This window comes from Schistocerca gregaria, chromosome 1 (genome assembly GCF_023897955.1).
Source record: "Schistocerca gregaria isolate iqSchGreg1 chromosome 1, iqSchGreg1.2, whole genome shotgun sequence".
NCBI lineage: Eukaryota > Metazoa > Arthropoda > Insecta > Orthoptera > Acrididae > Schistocerca > Schistocerca gregaria.
Window position 1 is genome coordinate 160,436,004 of NC_064920.1, and position 19,272 is coordinate 160,455,275.

Below are 19,272 nucleotides of genomic sequence, written 5' to 3' on the forward strand. Positions count from 1 at the left end.
GTAGAAGCTCACATAAATATTTAATAATGTAACCATGAACAAGTTCTGTCATACAAACTGCTTTGCTCAGAGCTTAGAAATGAGTTTCTTGGACATTCATCTAAAAATGTCTTTATGAGCAATCACTATGAAAAGTAACATAAATGCTGAATGGGGGTTGGCCTACTGTTGAGATAAGTTCGTAAGAAGTGAAGAAGGTATCAAGAACCACCACCTTATAATGACAAGTATACATTTCTGTAAGCCCCAAGAAGGGGGGGAGGGGAACACCAAGCGAGATGCTGCACAAATGAGAAGAAACATCCACCAGTAATTTTCAAATATTCGTATGCTGACAGCATACACAATTAGGACAGAGGGAGACACGAGACATATTAGCTAAAAATAGTATGGAATGTTGGAGGAAATAGGAAGAAATACAAGAACACATGAGGTCTGTAGTTATTAAGGTAAAGGGAGATTAAACAACAGCACTGAATGACAGTAAGAGCAAAGAATACACTGAACACATTTCTTTTATTCATATACAGAAGCAACAGTTTGTTTTATTCTAATAACAAATGTATTTTCAAATTTGACACAACTCTGAAATATAACCAGATCTTTATCGCACAATTCTTTATTAAGTGTTATGCATTTCAAAATTTCAGCAGGCAGAAGCCGTGGAATGAAGTGTTCAAGAAATTAATGACAGAAGATATACATAAGTGTGCACCTAAGTATTTTAATATATAGTAATTCGAAATGAGTACACAATCGCAGGCGCTCCTGTCTGTGATGCAGCGTCAAGGGTAACCACAGCCATGGTCTCCAAGCTGATAGTCAATGCTGCTGCAAATGTCGTCTAACTGTTCTTGCAGATGGTTGTCGTCTTGCAAACGTCGCCATCAGTTGACTCAGGGATCAAGACGTGGCTGCACGATCCGTTACAGCCATGCGGATTAGATGCCTGTCATCTCGACTGCTAGTGATAGGAGGCCGTTCGGATCCAGCATGGCGTTCCGTATTACCCTCCTGATCCCACCAATTTCATATTCTGCTAACAGTCTTTGGATCTCGACCAATGCGAGCAGCAATGTCGCGATACGATAAACTGCAATCGCAATAGGCTACAATCCGACCTTCATCAAAGTCGGAAACCCGATAGTACGCATTTCTCCTCCTTACACGAGGCATCACAACAAGATTTCACCAGGCAACGCCGGTCAACTGCTGTTTGTGTATGAGAAATCGGTTGGAAACTTTCCTCATGTCAGCACGTTGTAGGTGTCGCCACTGGCACCAACCCTGTGTGAATGCTCTGAAAAGCTAGGCTAATCATTTGCATATCACAGCATCTTCTAACTGTCGGTTAAATTTCACGTCTGTTGCACGTCATCTTTGTGGTATGGCAATTTTAATGGCCAGTAGTGTACGATACTATTTGAAATTACTGTATATTGGAATACTTAGATGTACACTTCTGTCATTAATTTCTTGTACACTTCATTCCACAGCTTCTGTCTGATGATTGTATTTTGAAATGCACAGCGCTTAGTAATGTTGTACTTGGAATTGAAACTTGACGTTCATAATTTTCATATTCTCTTGCTCATTATGCCCAAACTACTGGCCCTACAGAAAAAAAGAGCAGGACATTTTTGTACGAAATGCTATTTAGTTAAATTTTGTACTGAGATATGTTTTTGCTGCAGGCCACGGTTTTTGAATTATTCAGGAAAAAATATAAAAATGACATTCAAACGCATCTCCATTCCCACAATCATCCCTCATCAGTCAGGATTCCTAGTATGTTGTTTGTAGCACTCCCTCCAACCACAGCACAAAAATTTTCAACTACACGAACTATTCCTGATATATGACTTTTTTTGGTCTCTAACTGATTGGGCTATTATGCTGCCCTGCACAGCCAGCTATTTTGTTAATGTAATTAATTTAAATGTGCCCCTAAGGTAATGAAAGAAAAACAACTTTTGTAAATTTTACACTAAAACTAATCACAATGATAATTTGATCCAAACTTAAATCTTAGAAGCACAGTAGTTTTGTAGCCAGAAGGCCTCATGAATACAATGAGGTAATTATCTATTTTATTCTGTTAAAATTCACAAAACTGTTGGGTAAAATTTACACAAAAGTCAGTTTTACAATTTGTAAGTGCTTGACTAAGCTGTTGGCATAATAAGGCCAATCAATGAAGAGCAATAAAGGTTGAAGGTGGGAAATAATTCATGCAGTAACAAATTTTAATGCAGTAACAAATTTTCAGTAACAAACTTCAAGTTTACGTTGTACAGTGGTAGGAGGGAATGCCATGAACAGCATGCTAGAAATGCTGACTGGTGGGGGCTGACTGTGGGAATAGGGGTTTGTTATAAGGCTTGAATAACTCGAAAACTATAGCCCCTAGATAAAATGTATCCCATTACAACCCCAAAGAATAAGGTCCTGTTCATTTTTTCTGTAGGACATGGGCTGCACGTAGCAAGCGAAAGAATATGAAAATCTCATGCCTGGTTTCTTAAAGCCAGATGTAGTATTGTGGTTTGCATAAAACAGTAGGAGCAATTGACTCGCCCTGTATTATCTTTGTGTGTGCATAATAATGTGCAAGAGTGGTTGGTTTTCCTCATTTTTGTATATTACTGCAACAAATATCTTACACAACTGAAGAGTAAACTACACATTCCAATTATTAACATCAGATTCAAAAGCTGAATAAAATATTACTAATTTTAAACTGTACCGTTGTATGGAATCGTCTTCAAGTTTAAAAAGGAAGCTAAAGCCCATGATTAGATGGGAAGGTGGCAAGAAGTTCTTCTTTCCACGTATCATGAAGGCTCCAGTCGTCAGATATTCTCCAGTTGGTGCTGTTTTAGAAACTTGGTCACTATGTACCCACCAAGCACTGGTCACAACCTTTGCATCCCATGCTACACTAAAGAACAAGAAATAAAACTTAGGGCATGACCTTACATCTTTAACAAAATGGATGATAAAACAATTCAGATGTACCTACACAAAGGCATGAGTGATCCACAGCTAAAATAGTTTCTCTCCTTTCCACCAAAGCTACTTCCTATTTTAAATATAATTTATCTGACAACTGTTTAGCACTTAACAGTGAGAACACTAGAGTTCATTGTCACAGGAATGACAAACATTTTGGGAGGTGGGACTGCAGGTAAACTGCATTGCCAAACATTGTCGTCATTCATTGAAATATCAATGCAAATAGTATTTGCTTTTAAATTAATAGCATCATTGTGTTTATCATCATCAACCATTTGATGTATACTGCTAAATAAATAACTCCACTGGATTTTTCCATACATTATAGTTTCCAGTTACACTCAGTCACTTTAATTCTGAATTATTATTATTATTACATTTATATACCTTTCATCATATCACTGTCTCTGTCTTCCATTGCCTCTCTGAACCCAGTAAAGTATTTCCTTGGACTATTTTCCATCCATTTATCTAAGTCCTTGTTCCAAATATTTCTGTTTAATTTTTATTACAGTTGTTATGCTATTACTGCTTGCATTCCAGATTACTCCCTGATCCATTTGACTGTTTTCCTGTCTCTTCTAGTAATTTTCAATTCACATCTCTTGAATGATAACTGAACAAACAGTGTGTTCATGTCTCACTGCCAAAAATGGATACTGGTGCTGGAATCTACACTGATTGTAATGAACTTTGTTTCAGAGACATTGGACGCTTAATTTTAAAAACCCCGTTTAGTTAACCATAATCACCCTTGGTCTTTTTTACTCTGCTGTCCATTCAGTTGCCTTTAACTGCCCTAAATACAAAAACTCTCAACTGATTCTAGGACTTCAGTGCCAATGCATGCTGGATTGCAGATTATTTTATAATTTATTTTTAGTCCATCTTTCAAACTTGCTGTATTAAATTCTTCAATTTGTTTGCAAAGTTCATCTGCACTAGGGTATAACAAAGGCAGTTAAATTGTTCCATTGGCAGTATCAGCCACCATCCATTGGCTGCACTTTAAAACGCACACCGCCAATCACGCCGCCACGATGTCTACGGCCGCCACCACCACAGCAAGGGGTGCTGCTATGAATGCTTGCACTGCTACAAATAATGTGCAAGCATCCCCTCTTCTGAGCTTCAGCAGTGGGTCTACTTAAATTCAAACATCGATGCAAAGATATCTTTTTTTGTGTGTTTGCCATTTCATAACATTTACAAACTTTCATTGCGGTCAGGGTTCGTCATCTATGGAATATTCATTATATTGAATACTGACTGAATTGTAAACCTTTGTATCTGTATATATTTCAACATTCAAATCTACTGTTAACGACTGACGTTACAACTAAAGCAAACAAAGTTACTTATGACTTTCATAATTTGATATTAGATGTAGATTAAATTAATATTTGCATTCTCTGTCAATGAACTGGATCTGTTTCTCACTCCTGTATCCACTAAAGAACCACAAAGTGTGCAAAGAAAGTTACAACATCATTAATATGATATCTTTCAGATAATAATGATGATATGGATTTGAAGGGATTAGACATCTTTGTTGTCAGTCTCTCATTGCACATGAAATGGTGTGGAACAAGAAAAGGAGAACTCACAGCTCCAGGGCTGGTGACCATATTGCCATGATTAAAAATTAACTTGACAGTTGCTGAAGTCAGATGGTTAAAAGTGAGATAAAACCCAGACAGCTAAAAATTGAAGCCAGTCGTTGCGAGGACACCCCAAGGAAGGTCACTACAGTCCGTACTACTAAAATTGGATGGGGAACATAAGCTAATTAGTTCTCTAATCTGCACAGTCTTCAAACAGTGAGATAAATAAAATAAGTACAGAAAAATTTTAGGATGCATGACAGTGCATGGGTAGGATGTAGTTAGAGGCCGCTCAGGACACATGCTAGAAAGATAAATGTCCCTCCGCATCCACCCCTGATATTGAATATTGAGAGGCATTAAATTTTATTGGTAAATACACCTTCCCTCAAGAAACATATGACTTTGTTAGCTGCTGTCTCACTGCAAGTATCTGGAGGTAGACTGGTTGGTGACTTGTCTAAGGTAAGCCAGCTGGGTGCTCTCTGCAAGATGATGGGCTATCATGAGTTGATCGCCACAGATGCATTAACTGGACTCCTCTTGACACACAAGAAACTCGTGGGTATGTCTAGAGTGGCTGATACGCATACAGCATGGTACGCTGGCATCTTCCCAACAGACCTGGAGAGAAGTATGCCATGCTTTCTTGGTCCATTTAATACCTCTCAGCTTGATAAAGTTTGTGTAGCCTAACATTCAGTATCTCAGGTTTTCAAATTTGATGCTGCAGTTGAAATCATAAGTCTGTGCACTGCACTCCATATTCATGTTTGTTTCCTGTGGTTGCTTCTTTAGCTAAATTTGTCAAGAAGTTCATTACCCAGAATACTCAAGTAGCTCATTGTCCAGATGAATGTTTCTGCCACACCAGAGCTGCGGAGGTCAACTAAGAGGTCTTGGATGTCAGAAACCAAAACATTTATGGGGTAGCACTGAGATATACCATGTAAGCAGCTCATAGAGTCGCTACAAATCAGGAAGATGTTTGCGGTGAGATTAACATACTGGAAAGGCTGTGATAGGGTCACCAACTCTGCAGTGTTCGTGCCCCTCGTGTGTGCAAATGCATAATCAACTATATCACTGATCCGCCTATGTAGATGCATGTGGAATATGGGTCTGATAATGGTGGGATCAGTAATTTTCTTAGTGGCACAGAAGTGGTCCAACTGAATTATTGGACTGGGTAGGGGGAGAGAGGGAGAAGGAAGGTACACCAAGGGAACTCCATAAACACAGACAGAAGTGGGCAGTTGGAGGCCCTTGTATAGAGTTTCAACCATATCCCAGCTGGTCTAACAATTTCTGGGCTATTTATGAACAGTCTGAGCAAGTGGTTGTGGAACAGAATCGTGTAACAACACATGGGAAAACCCGTGACAGACTGTGACCACATAGTTCGTCAAGAGTTGCTGGTGTTTGAGCCCAGTGGTGGGGTACAAGCTTCCACCAGTAGGCTGTATACAGAACTAACATGGAAATTTCCAGTTGCTGACCACTTACCACTGTCAAGCACAAGCTCAATACTGATAGTGCTGCTGACACATAAGTGACAAATCCTTAGTCCAGGCAGGATAAAATCAAAGCTTTGTAGAATCACTGAATAGCTGTGTGGTCTGTGACGAGAAGGTGCTGCTGAGAAATCTGAGGGCATTAAATTTCCCCGCGGAAGAAGTCCATCCGTGTCTGTATATGTGCGGATGGATATGTGAGTGTGTTACGAGTGTATACCTGTCCCTTTTTCCCTCTAAGGTAACTCTTTCCGCTCCCGGGATTGGAATGACTCCTTACCCTCTCCCTTAAAACCCACATCCTTTTGTCTTTCCCTCTCCTTTCTTCTTTCCTGATGAAGCAACCTTTGGTTGCGAAAGCTTGAATTTAGTGTGTGTGTGTGTGTGTGTGTGTGTGTGTGTGTGTGTGTGTGTGTTTATTTGTGTGTCTATCAACATACCAACACTTTCGTTTGGTAAGTTACATCATCTTTGATTTTAAATAAATAATGACCTAGAAGAATTACCTGAGACAACATAGGAAGATAATTAAATGAAAAAATATTACAACAGAGAGAGAAAATCATAACCCTAGTATAAGTCTATAGTGAAACATAAATTTAAGGTAAAAACTGATTCCTATGTTACTAAAAAATTAAGACAAATGCTTTCAAAGCTTTTGACAATACAGGAACTTTGTTCTATTTCACAGAACTGTGAATGAGTGAAAAAGAAAAAAAGAACCTAAAAAGTCACTTTATAAATAACAATGTACTAGGATGGTCGTCAACATCCCATGCTAATGGGAAGATTCAACAAGCTCTATAGATGGTGCATATGAATCAATAAGTTCAAAGTGAATATGCTGTTTTCTATGGATTCATGATTAAATCTTTAGTTCTGAGTTTACAGCAGAGAACAAATACAAAAGTGTGGAGATCTGCCAGCACTTATTGCAGTATAAAACGGTGAACAATTTTTGAGTAGAACAATTTCTGTAGTGAATGGATGAAGATTGTCTTGTTATCTAAGTTTGTTTTCTGTCATGTACTGCATTGAAAAACTGCTACGCTGGCTCTGAAACGGTTTGCATACAATTATTTTTTATATCAAGATTTTATTTATTCCCATACTTTTGGTAGGTAAGTAACTGAGCTTTCCACAGAACTGAACAACCAACTTTTGTCCCCTAGCTTCATATTAAGTTTTCTTATCATGTATACAATCAAGGTTCAATTTTCTACAGTAACAATTTTGAAGATTAAGAAAAAAAAATAACAAAATTTCTTTCTCCAATTCTGACAGTCCCATGGCTACACATTTTTGATTACTGGTTCAATGCTTCCCTGGTAGAAATCATAAATGTGTATGTTTCCTTATTAAATATTTAAAGCATTCCAATTATTATTTGACATATAAAATGTTCATTTTTACAACATTATCCATAATGTGTGACAAGCTGTATTGATTTACTATTCTTATTCTGAAATTACAACAAAATAAACTATGACAGGACTGTCCACTTACCTGTAGCACATTGCCATGATGCCAGCCTCATTGAGGGTTTTCGGGGGCACTGGCTGCCCAGACGGATTTTTGATAACAATACTACTTGCTCCCTGCACATCTGCATGAACATATATGTCACCTTGTCTCATATAACGTTTCACAATCAGTTCATTCTGCTTTGGATCACGACCTCCAATGACTGAAATAAGAGAGAAAGAGAAAAGAAACTGGATTATCTTAGTTTTCAGTCAAATTATTCTTTTTGTTTGCTTGTGCAGAATTTTCTGCCATACAGGATTGAGAAAGAGAACTTTTCGTAATAATTAAATAAACTTTATAAGTAGTTTTCCAACTTTAAAATCAAAAGGACAATGAAATTTTTATGAGCAGGTTAATGCTATAACAAATAAATCTTTCCTAATGTGGCAGCCAAATGTCTCACATTCTGTACTTCCCACATAAAGGAGTTTTTTGTGGGATATACATACAAAATTCCACTTTTTAGGAATGGTTGAAAAGTCAAAAAGTAGCATATACCTAGACAACTGTGCACAGGCAGATATGAAGGAGAAAGAGGCAGCCATCAAAATGGTGTCAAAGATCAGTTGGACACCATGAATGAAACAGGAAGGGAGTAGAGGCACAAGTAACAGCTTGTATTATGACAATATGAAAGTAGGTGGTGATGACTGGCTGCATTAAACAGGTGTTATTAGGCATTTCCGTGGATCTAAATAATATGCCTCAACTGGTAGTGGTACTAACTTTTGCCAATAGGCACCTGTCGCTAAGTGTTACTTCACCTAAGAAAGGGATCTGTACTAAAGGTGTTCAAGCTGAAGAAGGTGTTCAAGCTGAAGCTAACTACTGTTGGATCTTGGTGAGGCATCTTTAGGTCAAGGGATAACCTTTATGTGGATTAACCACTTTAAAAATTTTTTCGAACAAATAGGCACAGGGCGCAATAATCACAATTGAATTTACCTGTGAAGACTTGGGGCAGGCAGTCTGTGAAATACATAGTATCTTTGAACTATCGTATGGTAGATGTCAATGGTTTCAAGTACATAAAAAGAGCATGAGACAAAGTATATCCTTTCTTTTGAAGAGCACGACAAGTAATTCAAAGTGAGTCAAACTTAATGTGCACAATCAGAACAGCCAAAGAAATGTGGATGTATTGTTCTGATCCTACAATGAAGCAGCAATCTTCTCAAAAGAAGATACTATAGTCCGGGGGGTGAAGAAACATGGTCACTGTTATTTACCCATCCTACTCACCTGCGTACAGTTATGGTATCTATACACTTTACTAAAGTCCCCTGCTGCTTTTGTTTGTCTATGTGAAGACTAACCTCAGGAACTACTGTAGAGATTTTCAAATATTTTACCACGTAGACAGCTAGATTCAAAGGGAAGGTTTGTATATACAATTTATAATAATAATAATTATTATTATTATTGAAACTTCCTGGCAGATTAAAACTGTGTGCCCGACCGAGACTCGAACTCGGGACCTTTGCCTTTCGCGGGCAAGTGCTCTACCAACTGAGCTACCGAAGCACGACTCACGTCCGGTACTCACAGCTTTACTTCTGCCAGTATCCGTCTCCTACCTTCCAAAGTTTCATATCAGCGCACACTCCGCTGCAGAGTGAAAATCTCATTCTGGAAACATCCCCCAGGCTGTGGCTAAGCCATGTCTCCGCAATATCCTTTCTTTCAGGAGTGCTAGTTCTGCAAGGTTCGCAGAAGAGCTTCTGTAAAGTTTGGAAGGTAGGAGACGGATACTGGCAGAAGTAAAGCTGCGAGTACCGGACGTGAGTCGTGCTTCAGTAGCTCAGTTGGTAGAGCACTTGCCCGCGAAAGGCAAAGGTCCCGAGTTCGAGTCTCGGTCGGGCACACAGTTTTAATCTGCCAGGAAGTTTCATATCAGCGCACACTCCGCTGCAGAGTGAAAATCTCATTCTGGATAATTATTATTATTTTTTTTTACACGTCATCAGGCCACTGTTTCTTAGTGACACCCTTGCAAAGCCAGGGCAAGTCACTAATATTGGCAAAAAAGGAGACTGTAGTTGCAATGACAATGTTTTAACTCCAGCGGTGCTTCCAACAATCAATCTCTCTCTCTCTCTCTCTCTCTCTCTCTCTCTCTTTCTCACACACACACACACACACACACACACACTTTCTGCGGTGTAACTTGCACTCTGGTAAACTGATATGTTGCACAATGTCTATTATATATATATATCCTTCCCTCTTTCCTGACGAAGCAACTGCCAGTTGCGAAAGCTCGTAATTCTGTGTGTGTGTTTGTGTGTTTTGTTCATGTGCCTGTCTGCCGGCGCTTTCCCACTTGGTAAGTCTTGGAATCTTTGTTTTTAATATATTTTTCCCATGTGGAAGTTTCTATATATATATATATATATATATATATATATATATATATATATATATGATGATTGGCACTATAAAGATATTCTTTAGTTTAAATAGTCAATTTACACTTGCCTACTATTTGGGAATCTTATCTCATTTGTGCATAAAATCTTGTGCAGATGGACGCAGCATTTCTGAAAGACAGGATCACGATAGCAGCTTTATCAAGCTTTGCTGTGGCTGCTGATTTATGCTGTGCAGTGTTGTCCCACTTCGCAGATGCGTTGTTTGGCACAGAGCAATAAGTATCGTGACAATCGGCATCATGTCATGGGAACTACAGAAATCATCTATCAACAAGAATTGTTATGAAATATTTTATGGTTTTAAATAAGAGTCAATAAATGAATGTTTCTGGAGAAATGGTTTAGGTCATTTAGCAGATGAAGACAACATCTTATCAACTAGCACAGAAGAAAATGCAAAAGTCAAGATGTTTGCAATGAAAAGGAAATGCACAGTCATTCAGATCACTCACAACAAAAAGGCTGAAAGTCAGGATTAATAAGAATTAAGAGTGACGGTGAAATTTTATCCAAGTACATCCATAGTTCACACGACGTAACACTTCATTCTGGCACAGTCCCCTCAGTAAATGTAACACCCCCTGCCACACACACACACACACACACACACACACACACACACACACACACACACACACACAGAGAGAGAGAGAGAGAGAGAGAGAGAGAGAGAGAGAGAGAGAGAGAAAAGGGGATGGGTGTCTTTAAAGACAGAGAAAAAACTTGAATTGGTGAAGGAAACTGTGGTGGCCTTTCCAAAGGAACCATCCCAACATTTTCCTTACTCAGTTTCAGGAAACCACAGAAAATGTGTATTGTTTGGCCAGATGGAGATTTGAACTCTGAGTCTCCTGAATGCATGTCCAGTGCCTTAACCACTGAGCCACCTCACCTGGCACACAAAACATACAGGCCCTTAAAAAGATCACTCAAATGCTATCAAAGGTAGCTCTTCCCATGAAACCATATGCTTTTCAGTGAATTCGGGTTGAGCTATCTGGTATGGTGCAGAGCACCATTTTTACAGTGTGGACTGGCTTATATGCATTAAAGCCATTGGGAACTTTGGTACCATTAAGGATATTTTAAAGTCTATTAAGTGTACCTGAGGTTAGAAGGATTTTAGGCAGCATTGATATCATGTCAAGGCAAGATTTGTGTATAAACTGATTTGCAGATCCATGTGGTACTCTACAGTAGTTCTTATTAGATTAGATCCGAAGAGTGGACATTATCTAGGATGTGGAAGATGTCAGAAAAACTAATACAACTGTCCGTGTACTTCACAGAACCCGCGTTTCGACTATGTTGTTTATAATCAGTCTACATCTCCAGAAAACTGGGAGATGATGTACGAGGTCTATTGTAAAAATTCTGGAACTTTGATCACAAAATATTTCTATGCCTACCTTTTACTCATTGTGCATGGTCTCCTTAAAAATACTCTCCTCCACAATTGACACACTACTCTCAACACTATTTCCTCTTCTGGAAGAAATCTTGGTACACCTCTTACCGGTTTGTGCAAAGTGCCACCTGCCAATTTTCTTTTATCTCATCTATCATTGCAAATCTTTGCTCTTTCAATGGCATTTTTAACTCTGGACATAAAAAGAATTCACTGGGACCAGGTCTGGAGAGTACGGAGGATGAGGCAGCACAGTGATTTCAATTTTTGTGCAACAGTCATGCACCAAAAGGGAGGAATGTATGATTGTATTATCACGATGCAAGAGGAATGAATTGTTTCACCACATTCTAGACCATTTTCTTTCAGGCATCGAAACACATCCCGATAGTACCATCGTTTAACAGTTTATCCTTGTGGCACTAATTCATGATGAACTAATCCTTCAAAGTGAAAGAAAACTATCAGCATGGCCTTGACATTTGACCTGACTTGACGAGCTTTTTCATCTTGGAGAACCTTTTCCGACCCACTGTAAAGATTGAACCTTGCTCTCAACATCATAAGCGTAGACCCACATCTCACCACCAGTTATGATTCTCTTAAGGAACATCTCATTCTCATTTGCGTGATCCAAAAGCTCTTCACAGACTCATGAGCCATGGGATGAACTTGGCAGCAACACGATGCATTTCAAGATGCTGTGTCAAGATTTTATGACATGATCCAACTGAAAAGTTACATTCTTCTGCAATCTCTCAGTCAGTCAGTCTTCAATTGGTACACACAGTTTTGATGATGTTGCTGACATGAGTATTGGCAGTAGATGCCGAAGGGCATCCTGAACGAGAATCATCTTTAACTTCTATCTGGCCATTTTTAAACTGTGTGAACCATTCGTTACAATAAGTATGGCTTCAGCACTCATCACCATAGACTCCCTGCATAATTTGGTGTGTCTCTTAAAGGTTTTTTTGAGTTTCACACAAAATTTAACGCACAAGCGTTGCTCCTCAACCTCCACCATCTCGAAATTTGCTGTGTGATGCAATGTCCTACTCAATACAGCACTGAACAATAACTCACACACATACAACAATGAAACTTCTGGCAGTTATATATCAAACACAGGCGTGTGCAGGGGTGCAAACCGCATTTCGCCCCAACACTCCATTGGCACGAAATTACGAATGTTCCAGAATTTTTTGAACAGACCTCATATATGAGTCTCCTCCAGTTTCCCTTGTCCATCCAAAGTTCCTCATAATTGTCACACAGTGACAATGGGTACACCTCTTTCCAGTGCCTTCGAGACTTTATTTCTCCCACAGTTGCAAGACCTTTTTTTTGTTTAGTGGTTTATGCCAAGATAGATGTTTTAAAGGATTCTGCTGGAACCATAAATCACCATCTTTTATGTAATTTTCTGGTGGCAACAGTGAAGGAGCTTCACTTTATTTGACTAAGATTACTACTAGGTGGCCTTGTCAGTGTAACTACATTTAAGTTAGCACTCTCTTATTATATCTTGCAGGAGCAAGAAGCTATGAAGAAATTAGCAAAAAAGTACCACAATTAGAGATGTTGTGTGCATGAGCAAAGACAAGAACTGGATAACCAGGAGGCTGAAGCACATTCTTACTATATCTAGTTCTTCAGGGTGTTGCTATACAGGGTGAGTCACTAACTATTGCCACCTAGGACATCTCTGAAAGTATCATAGTAGCTGAAAAATTTGTGGGAGAAATGATGTATTGGACAATGGGGGCTATAATATGACGTTGGTTTTTGTTGCTAGGTGGGGTCGCATCAGAGATATGAAGGTCAACCTTTTTTTTTTTTTAATTTTCTGATAGCAGCTATAGAGGTGAGTCCAATGACGTATAGCAGTAAGATCTTTGAAGGTCAACAAAGGTCAAAAAGGTGGCATGAACGTCTATTTACAGAAGGTGTTCGAAGTGATGACCATTGGTATCGATGCAGTGCTGCAATCTTCCTATCATGGATTGAGTGATATTCCTTATCACATCGGCACTTGTCAAAGCACATGCTCAGACAATTCTCTCTTGTATATCATGCGAATAGCAAATATTTGCTGAATACAGCATATCCATCTAATGTGCCATTGACATGTAAACACCATTTAACGGTTTTGCAATACAACACTAATAGGAACAGTATGACTAGTATTGTCGAATCAGGTAAATGTGAATGATGTATTCCTTCAAAGAGCAGGTCGACATGCTTCTCATTCACGGAGAATGCCAACAAAATTCAGTGAGAGCTAGAGACTTATAAGCTGAAAGATATCCTCAACATACTCACCCTACACATAAAATGTGTGTACAATAAATTGAGAACAACTGGATCTTTAATACATTGGAAACATATCCGGCAAAGGAAAGTGAAATTGGTACTCTTGCCACTGTGGTTCGAGATCCTTGAGTCAGTTCGCATCAAATCGCAAGGGAATCTTGCATAAGCCAGAGTAGTGTTGTCCATGTTCTGTATCCCCATAAATATTCTTTACCATATCAGTCTCCACCTACAGTTAACTGGTATGGATTGTATGCGTCACACTGAATTCTGGCGATGGACTCAAATTCAGATTCAGAGGGATGATACATTTATTAATTTGATTTTATTAACTGACGAGGCTACATTCACAAACCACGGAAATGTTAATTTGCATAACATGCATTATTGGGCAACTGAAAATCCATAATGGCTGCGGCAAGGTGCACACCAAAAACTGTGCTTGGTGAATGTATGGTGTGGGATTCTGGAGGACAGAATTATAGGCCCCTATTTCACTGAAGGAAATCTTAATGGTAGGAAGTACACCACATTACTGCAAGAAACATTAGGTCTGTTATTGGAGGAAATACCTTTAGAAACAAGGAACAGAATGCGGTATCAACACGATGGATGGCCGGCACCTTTTTCTCTGATGACTAGAAATGAGTTGCACAGACAATTCCCAAATCATTGGATTGGACATGGAGGAGATGTGTCGTGGCTGGCTCATTCGCCAAACTTGACGCCTCTGGATTTTTTCTTGTGGGGATTCGTAAAACACATTGCTTATAAAGATGTTCCACCTACACCTGAAGATATGAGAGAGAGTAGTGTCAGAGCATGTGCTCTGATAAGTGCCGATGTGATAAGGAATACCATTCAATTCATAATAAGAAGATTGCAGCACTGCATTGATACCAATGGTCATCACTGTGAACACCTTCTGTAAATAGACGTTCATACCCCCTTTGTGACCTTCAAAGACACATAATTGGATTCATCTCAATAGCTGTTATCAGAAAATAAGTACCAAACTATAGCATCCCATATAAAACAACAAAGTTGACCTTCATATCTCTGAAGTGACCCCACATAGCAACAAAAAACCATCATATTATGACGCCCATTGTCCACTGCAGCTTTTGTCCCACAACTTTTCAGCTTCTATCATACTTTCAGAGTTATTCTTGGTGGCAATAGTTAGCGACTCACCCTGTACTATATAAGAACTGCAGTCAAACAGTACCACCTAAAACAATTACAGCACTAAAGTAAGTCTTGGAACAATACTGAAGATGTATGTTACACACTCACTTTGATGCTTTTTTGTCATTTAAGATCTTACAAGAATGTTATAGATTTTCTACTTTAAGTGTACCTGCGTGATGAACATCAGTCACCTACAGGTAAGTGTTGTCTTTCCTCATTTTTCTTTATTGTTTCTGGCCTGGAATTTCTCTTATTGCAATATTCCCTCTACATCACTTACCCAAATAGTTCTCGGAGCTAATAAACCAGTGGAATTTTTCAAACCAATACACTTTTCGTGCTTTACTGATGTTTACCATTGCTTGAACTTCCTTAAGAGTTTGTTTTGTTTTCCTCTCAGCAGACTTCAGGGCCTTGCTATGAGACTCAATGGTTTTCTGTTGCTTTTTGGCAGCATTTCTTTTCTGTTCATAGTACCTGTAAGACGGGAATTTTGTGATTCAAATATGCAGTTTCATCTTGTATATCTGTTACAAACCATAAGAATGTTTATTGTCACCTCCTTGCATTGGAATATGCAGACAGATCCAAATCAACATCAATTGTCATTGGTTTAAGAACTTCATCCCTACTTTCATCATCTGAGTAATCCTCATCAGCATATGGATCACTGAAACCACAATGTCAACAGAATTAAAAATTTAAAGGACATTAGAACAGATATTTAAAAAAGTTCACCTACAAAATGTTTAATTTTTATGGACCATGCCCAACAACAAAAAAACAATAAATATACGGAAATACTTTTAGTTTACCTGAGATGCAGTGTGATATGATTAATTTGAAGTTTGAGTCCTTTAATTGCACATGCAACAGGATGCTGACGGTTTTGGAGTTCTGTTACCATGGCCTGTATGTCTGGCCACGACATCTGATTGGCCAGTGCGGCACGAATAGCCATGATAGCATCATCAACCAACTGTTGGTTGCGGGTTATCAGCTCAGCCCGCTGCTTATCCAGTTCTTGTGTTTGCTCGAGCGCTTGAAGTCTTTGATCGTGGTCCTTTCTTACATTTGCTAATTTCTTCATAGCTTCTCGCTCCTGCAATTGATTCACAAATTTCAAGCTCAAATGAGAAAGAGTGTGGCATTTACAGCACAATTTATTAACATAGTATGCACCATCTACTCACTTCTCTGTGTTCCTTCTTCCTGGAGTAAAAAATTAAAAAGACTTTGGACTGTAAGCATTACTGCTACCAAATTATTAAACAGCACATAGTGTAAATGAGGCTGACAAAGTGTAATTATTGAACACTGTGTTCTGTTCTAGTTTGTAGTGTGTTACATGAAAGTGAGTTCTGCTCCATTACAGACACTACAGACAGCTGTTCCTTGCGAAAGAAATTTCAGTTTCCATAATGTAAAGCACTTATCAACTCTGTCTCCTACTTAACACGGACAAGGAGTTAGCATAAAACCAAAACACAGACCCCGATTATGTTCCCATAACGGAATTTTCCCTCTGCAGTGGAGTTTGTGGTGAAATGAAACTTCCTGGCATATTAAAACTGTGTGCCCGACCGAGAATCGAACTTGGGACCTTTGCCTTTTGCGGACAAGTGCTCTGCCAACTGAGCAACCCAAGCACGACTCACGATCTATCCTCAAAGCTTTACTTCTGGCAGTATCTCATCTCCTGCCTTCCAAACTTCACACAAGCTCTCCTGCAAATCTTGCACAACTAGTACTTCTGGAAGAAAGTTTGGAAGATAGGTGAAGACAAGTCCAGAGCCATGCTTGGGTAGCTCAGTTGGCAGAGCACTTGCCCGCGAAAGGCAAAGGTCCCGAGTTCGAGTCTTGGTCCAACACACACTTTTAATCTGCCAGGAAGTTCCCACTTATGTTATTTGCAGCCTCTTAGAAAACAATGCCATGTAGGCCATCAACAGTCTTTCTTAGAAAAAAAGTGGTGTAAACCACTATTTAACAAACAGCTGCGGCACTCAGTGAACACAAGGCAGAGAAATCATCTACCTGTGAGTAACACTCTCTTCTCTATTACTCTGAAAAGTATTTTACGAGGTTTTTGCGACAGCTGAAGATAGTCAGAAAGAAACCTTGCATTTTCAAGGACAATTACATGGTTTTGCCCTGTGCAAGAGCTGAAGGTAGTCAGAAAGAAACCTTGCATTTTCAAGGCCAATTACATGGTTTTCCCCCACCATGCCCCCTTCAATTCTCTGCAGGAATTCTTAAAGATTTATTTACTGAGATTTCAGAAGGTTCATACATACAGCAATGACTCAGAATTCTTACGTGATCCACCCAACACAAATTTAGTTTTTTTTAAAAACTGCAATGGTTCTTTATGACAAGCTATGGCTGTCAAACTTCCATTCCTTACTCATTATTAGCAATTTGCATTTGGGTATTACATATTATTAAGTGCATTACATCGTTTTTCATCTAATGTTTTTAAACATTCTGTTATAATGTAACTTTGTTATAATGACCCTAACGAATTAAAAAAAATCTAAACTTTTAGAATATTGCAAAAACTGGAAAGAATGGCTGTTGGGGTGTGTGATGGTATGAGGGTGGGTGGGGGGAGGGGGCAGGAGGGTTATGTTAGCAATGTTATCTGTATCCTAGATAATGCTGATTAGAAGTTTAGTAAACATGAGAAGTCCTTCCTTAATCTACTTTTAATATGAAATGGGACAGATTATTACCAACCACACTGAGGAGGTGCCGAGTAGTGACAGACATATTTGAAAATAGGCTTATGGATGTTATTTGGCTTTGACACAAAGTCTTTTGTCAGATGAATACGCACGCCCGAACGAACGTGGGCGCGCGCGCGCGTACACACACACACACACACACACACACACACACACACACACACACACACACACACACACACACACACACACACACCCCTCACTGGATGGTGGGAATATATGAATGATATGGGGATGGGAGGGGGAGGGATAGCAGAGCAGAATCATGAGGCTGTGCTTGGTTGCAGGGGGGAGGGGGGTGTGGGAGAGGTCCAGATAAGGCTAGCAGAGAAAGAGAAAGGGAGAAGAGCGATGCAGGTGCACTGGGGTGGGGGGAGAGGAGGGGAGAGATGAATAGGAGGCATGATTAAGGCTGAAGCATGAGCAGGGAAGGGAGTAGAGGCTGGTAGAGTGGAGAAGAGGGACTATAGCCAGTTTCACAAAACAATGATGGTTTACACAGGCCGAGGCACAGATGGGGATACAGTGTTGCCAGCTACAAATGACAGTTGCAGTACACAAATACAAATGCTTTGCACTTGAAGAAAGCACGTATCCTCCAAATTACGTCTCTTGCTTACTTATGTACAATTTTCACTTACTACCACCATCAGCAATGGCAAGTTGCAACAAATGGAATAAAAATTCACAATGTAACTCTCAATTATCAAGCTTAATGCTTGCATTGGCTTCAACCATGTGAGCATACTGGACAGAATAGTACTGAATGTTCACTGGGTGTTGCAGAATATGTGATTTAGGTGCACAGAATGAGCCTAAACTCGATCATCATTCACGAAGGCTGAGAGCAGGGGGGGGGGGGGGGGGGGTCATGGGAACAAAGGATACATTACGTAGAGAACTACCACCATTTAGAAAAGCTGATGGCTCGAACTGTGATGCAGTCATTGAAGCCAACCACATCGTGTTGCATGGCATGCTCGGCAACTGGTGGTCAAGCTGTCTTTTCGCCACTATTTGGCAGTGGCCATTCATGAGGACACATTGCTGTTTCTCCATGTCCAAGAGAACACTGCACAGTGTCTGCAGATAAGTTGGTAGACTAAGTGCCTGCTTTCACAAGTGACTCTGCCTTGTAGGAAATTTCTAGGACATGAAGGTAGTAAGTGGTAGTGGGAGGATGTATTGCTAAGGTCTTGTATTTCGGTATTTTGTAAGGACAAGGGCCATAGTTGAAGGGGTTGGCAGGAAGAATGAAACAGGGATGGACCAGAACCAGAATATTGTGTAGGTTCACAGTGCATGGCAGAACAACATTGTGGGAGCATATGCCTCATTTCGAGGCACAAACAGAGGTAGTCAAAATACTAGAGAGAATGTGATTCAGTTGCCCCAGCCCTGGATGACGCCAAGTCACAGTGTGGTATTCCTTTGCCTTTGTGACTGGTCATTGATGACGATGGGTGGGGCTGTATGGAAGGAACTTCTTGGTGTGGAATGGTTAGAATCTGTTGAAAA

The 19,272-nt window shown here is 39.6% G+C and overlaps 1 protein-coding gene across 1 annotated transcript in view; it reads right to left on the reverse strand.

Annotated features, from left to right (window-relative positions):
* Positions 1 to 19,272, reverse strand: part of LOC126335442 (ribosome quality control complex subunit NEMF) — a 63,960-nt gene that overhangs the window by 15,276 nt on the left and 29,412 nt on the right. Inside the window, exons 7-11 of the mRNA XM_049998729.1 lie at positions 15,823 to 16,109; positions 15,567 to 15,677; positions 15,288 to 15,484; positions 7,640 to 7,820; positions 2,747 to 2,941 (exon numbers count right to left, since the gene is read on the reverse strand). Of these exons, the coding sequence (XP_049854686.1) occupies positions 2,747 to 2,941; positions 7,640 to 7,820; positions 15,288 to 15,484; positions 15,567 to 15,677; positions 15,823 to 16,109 (971 nt within the window). The remainder of the gene's footprint in view (positions 1 to 2,746; positions 2,942 to 7,639; positions 7,821 to 15,287; positions 15,485 to 15,566; positions 15,678 to 15,822; positions 16,110 to 19,272) is intronic.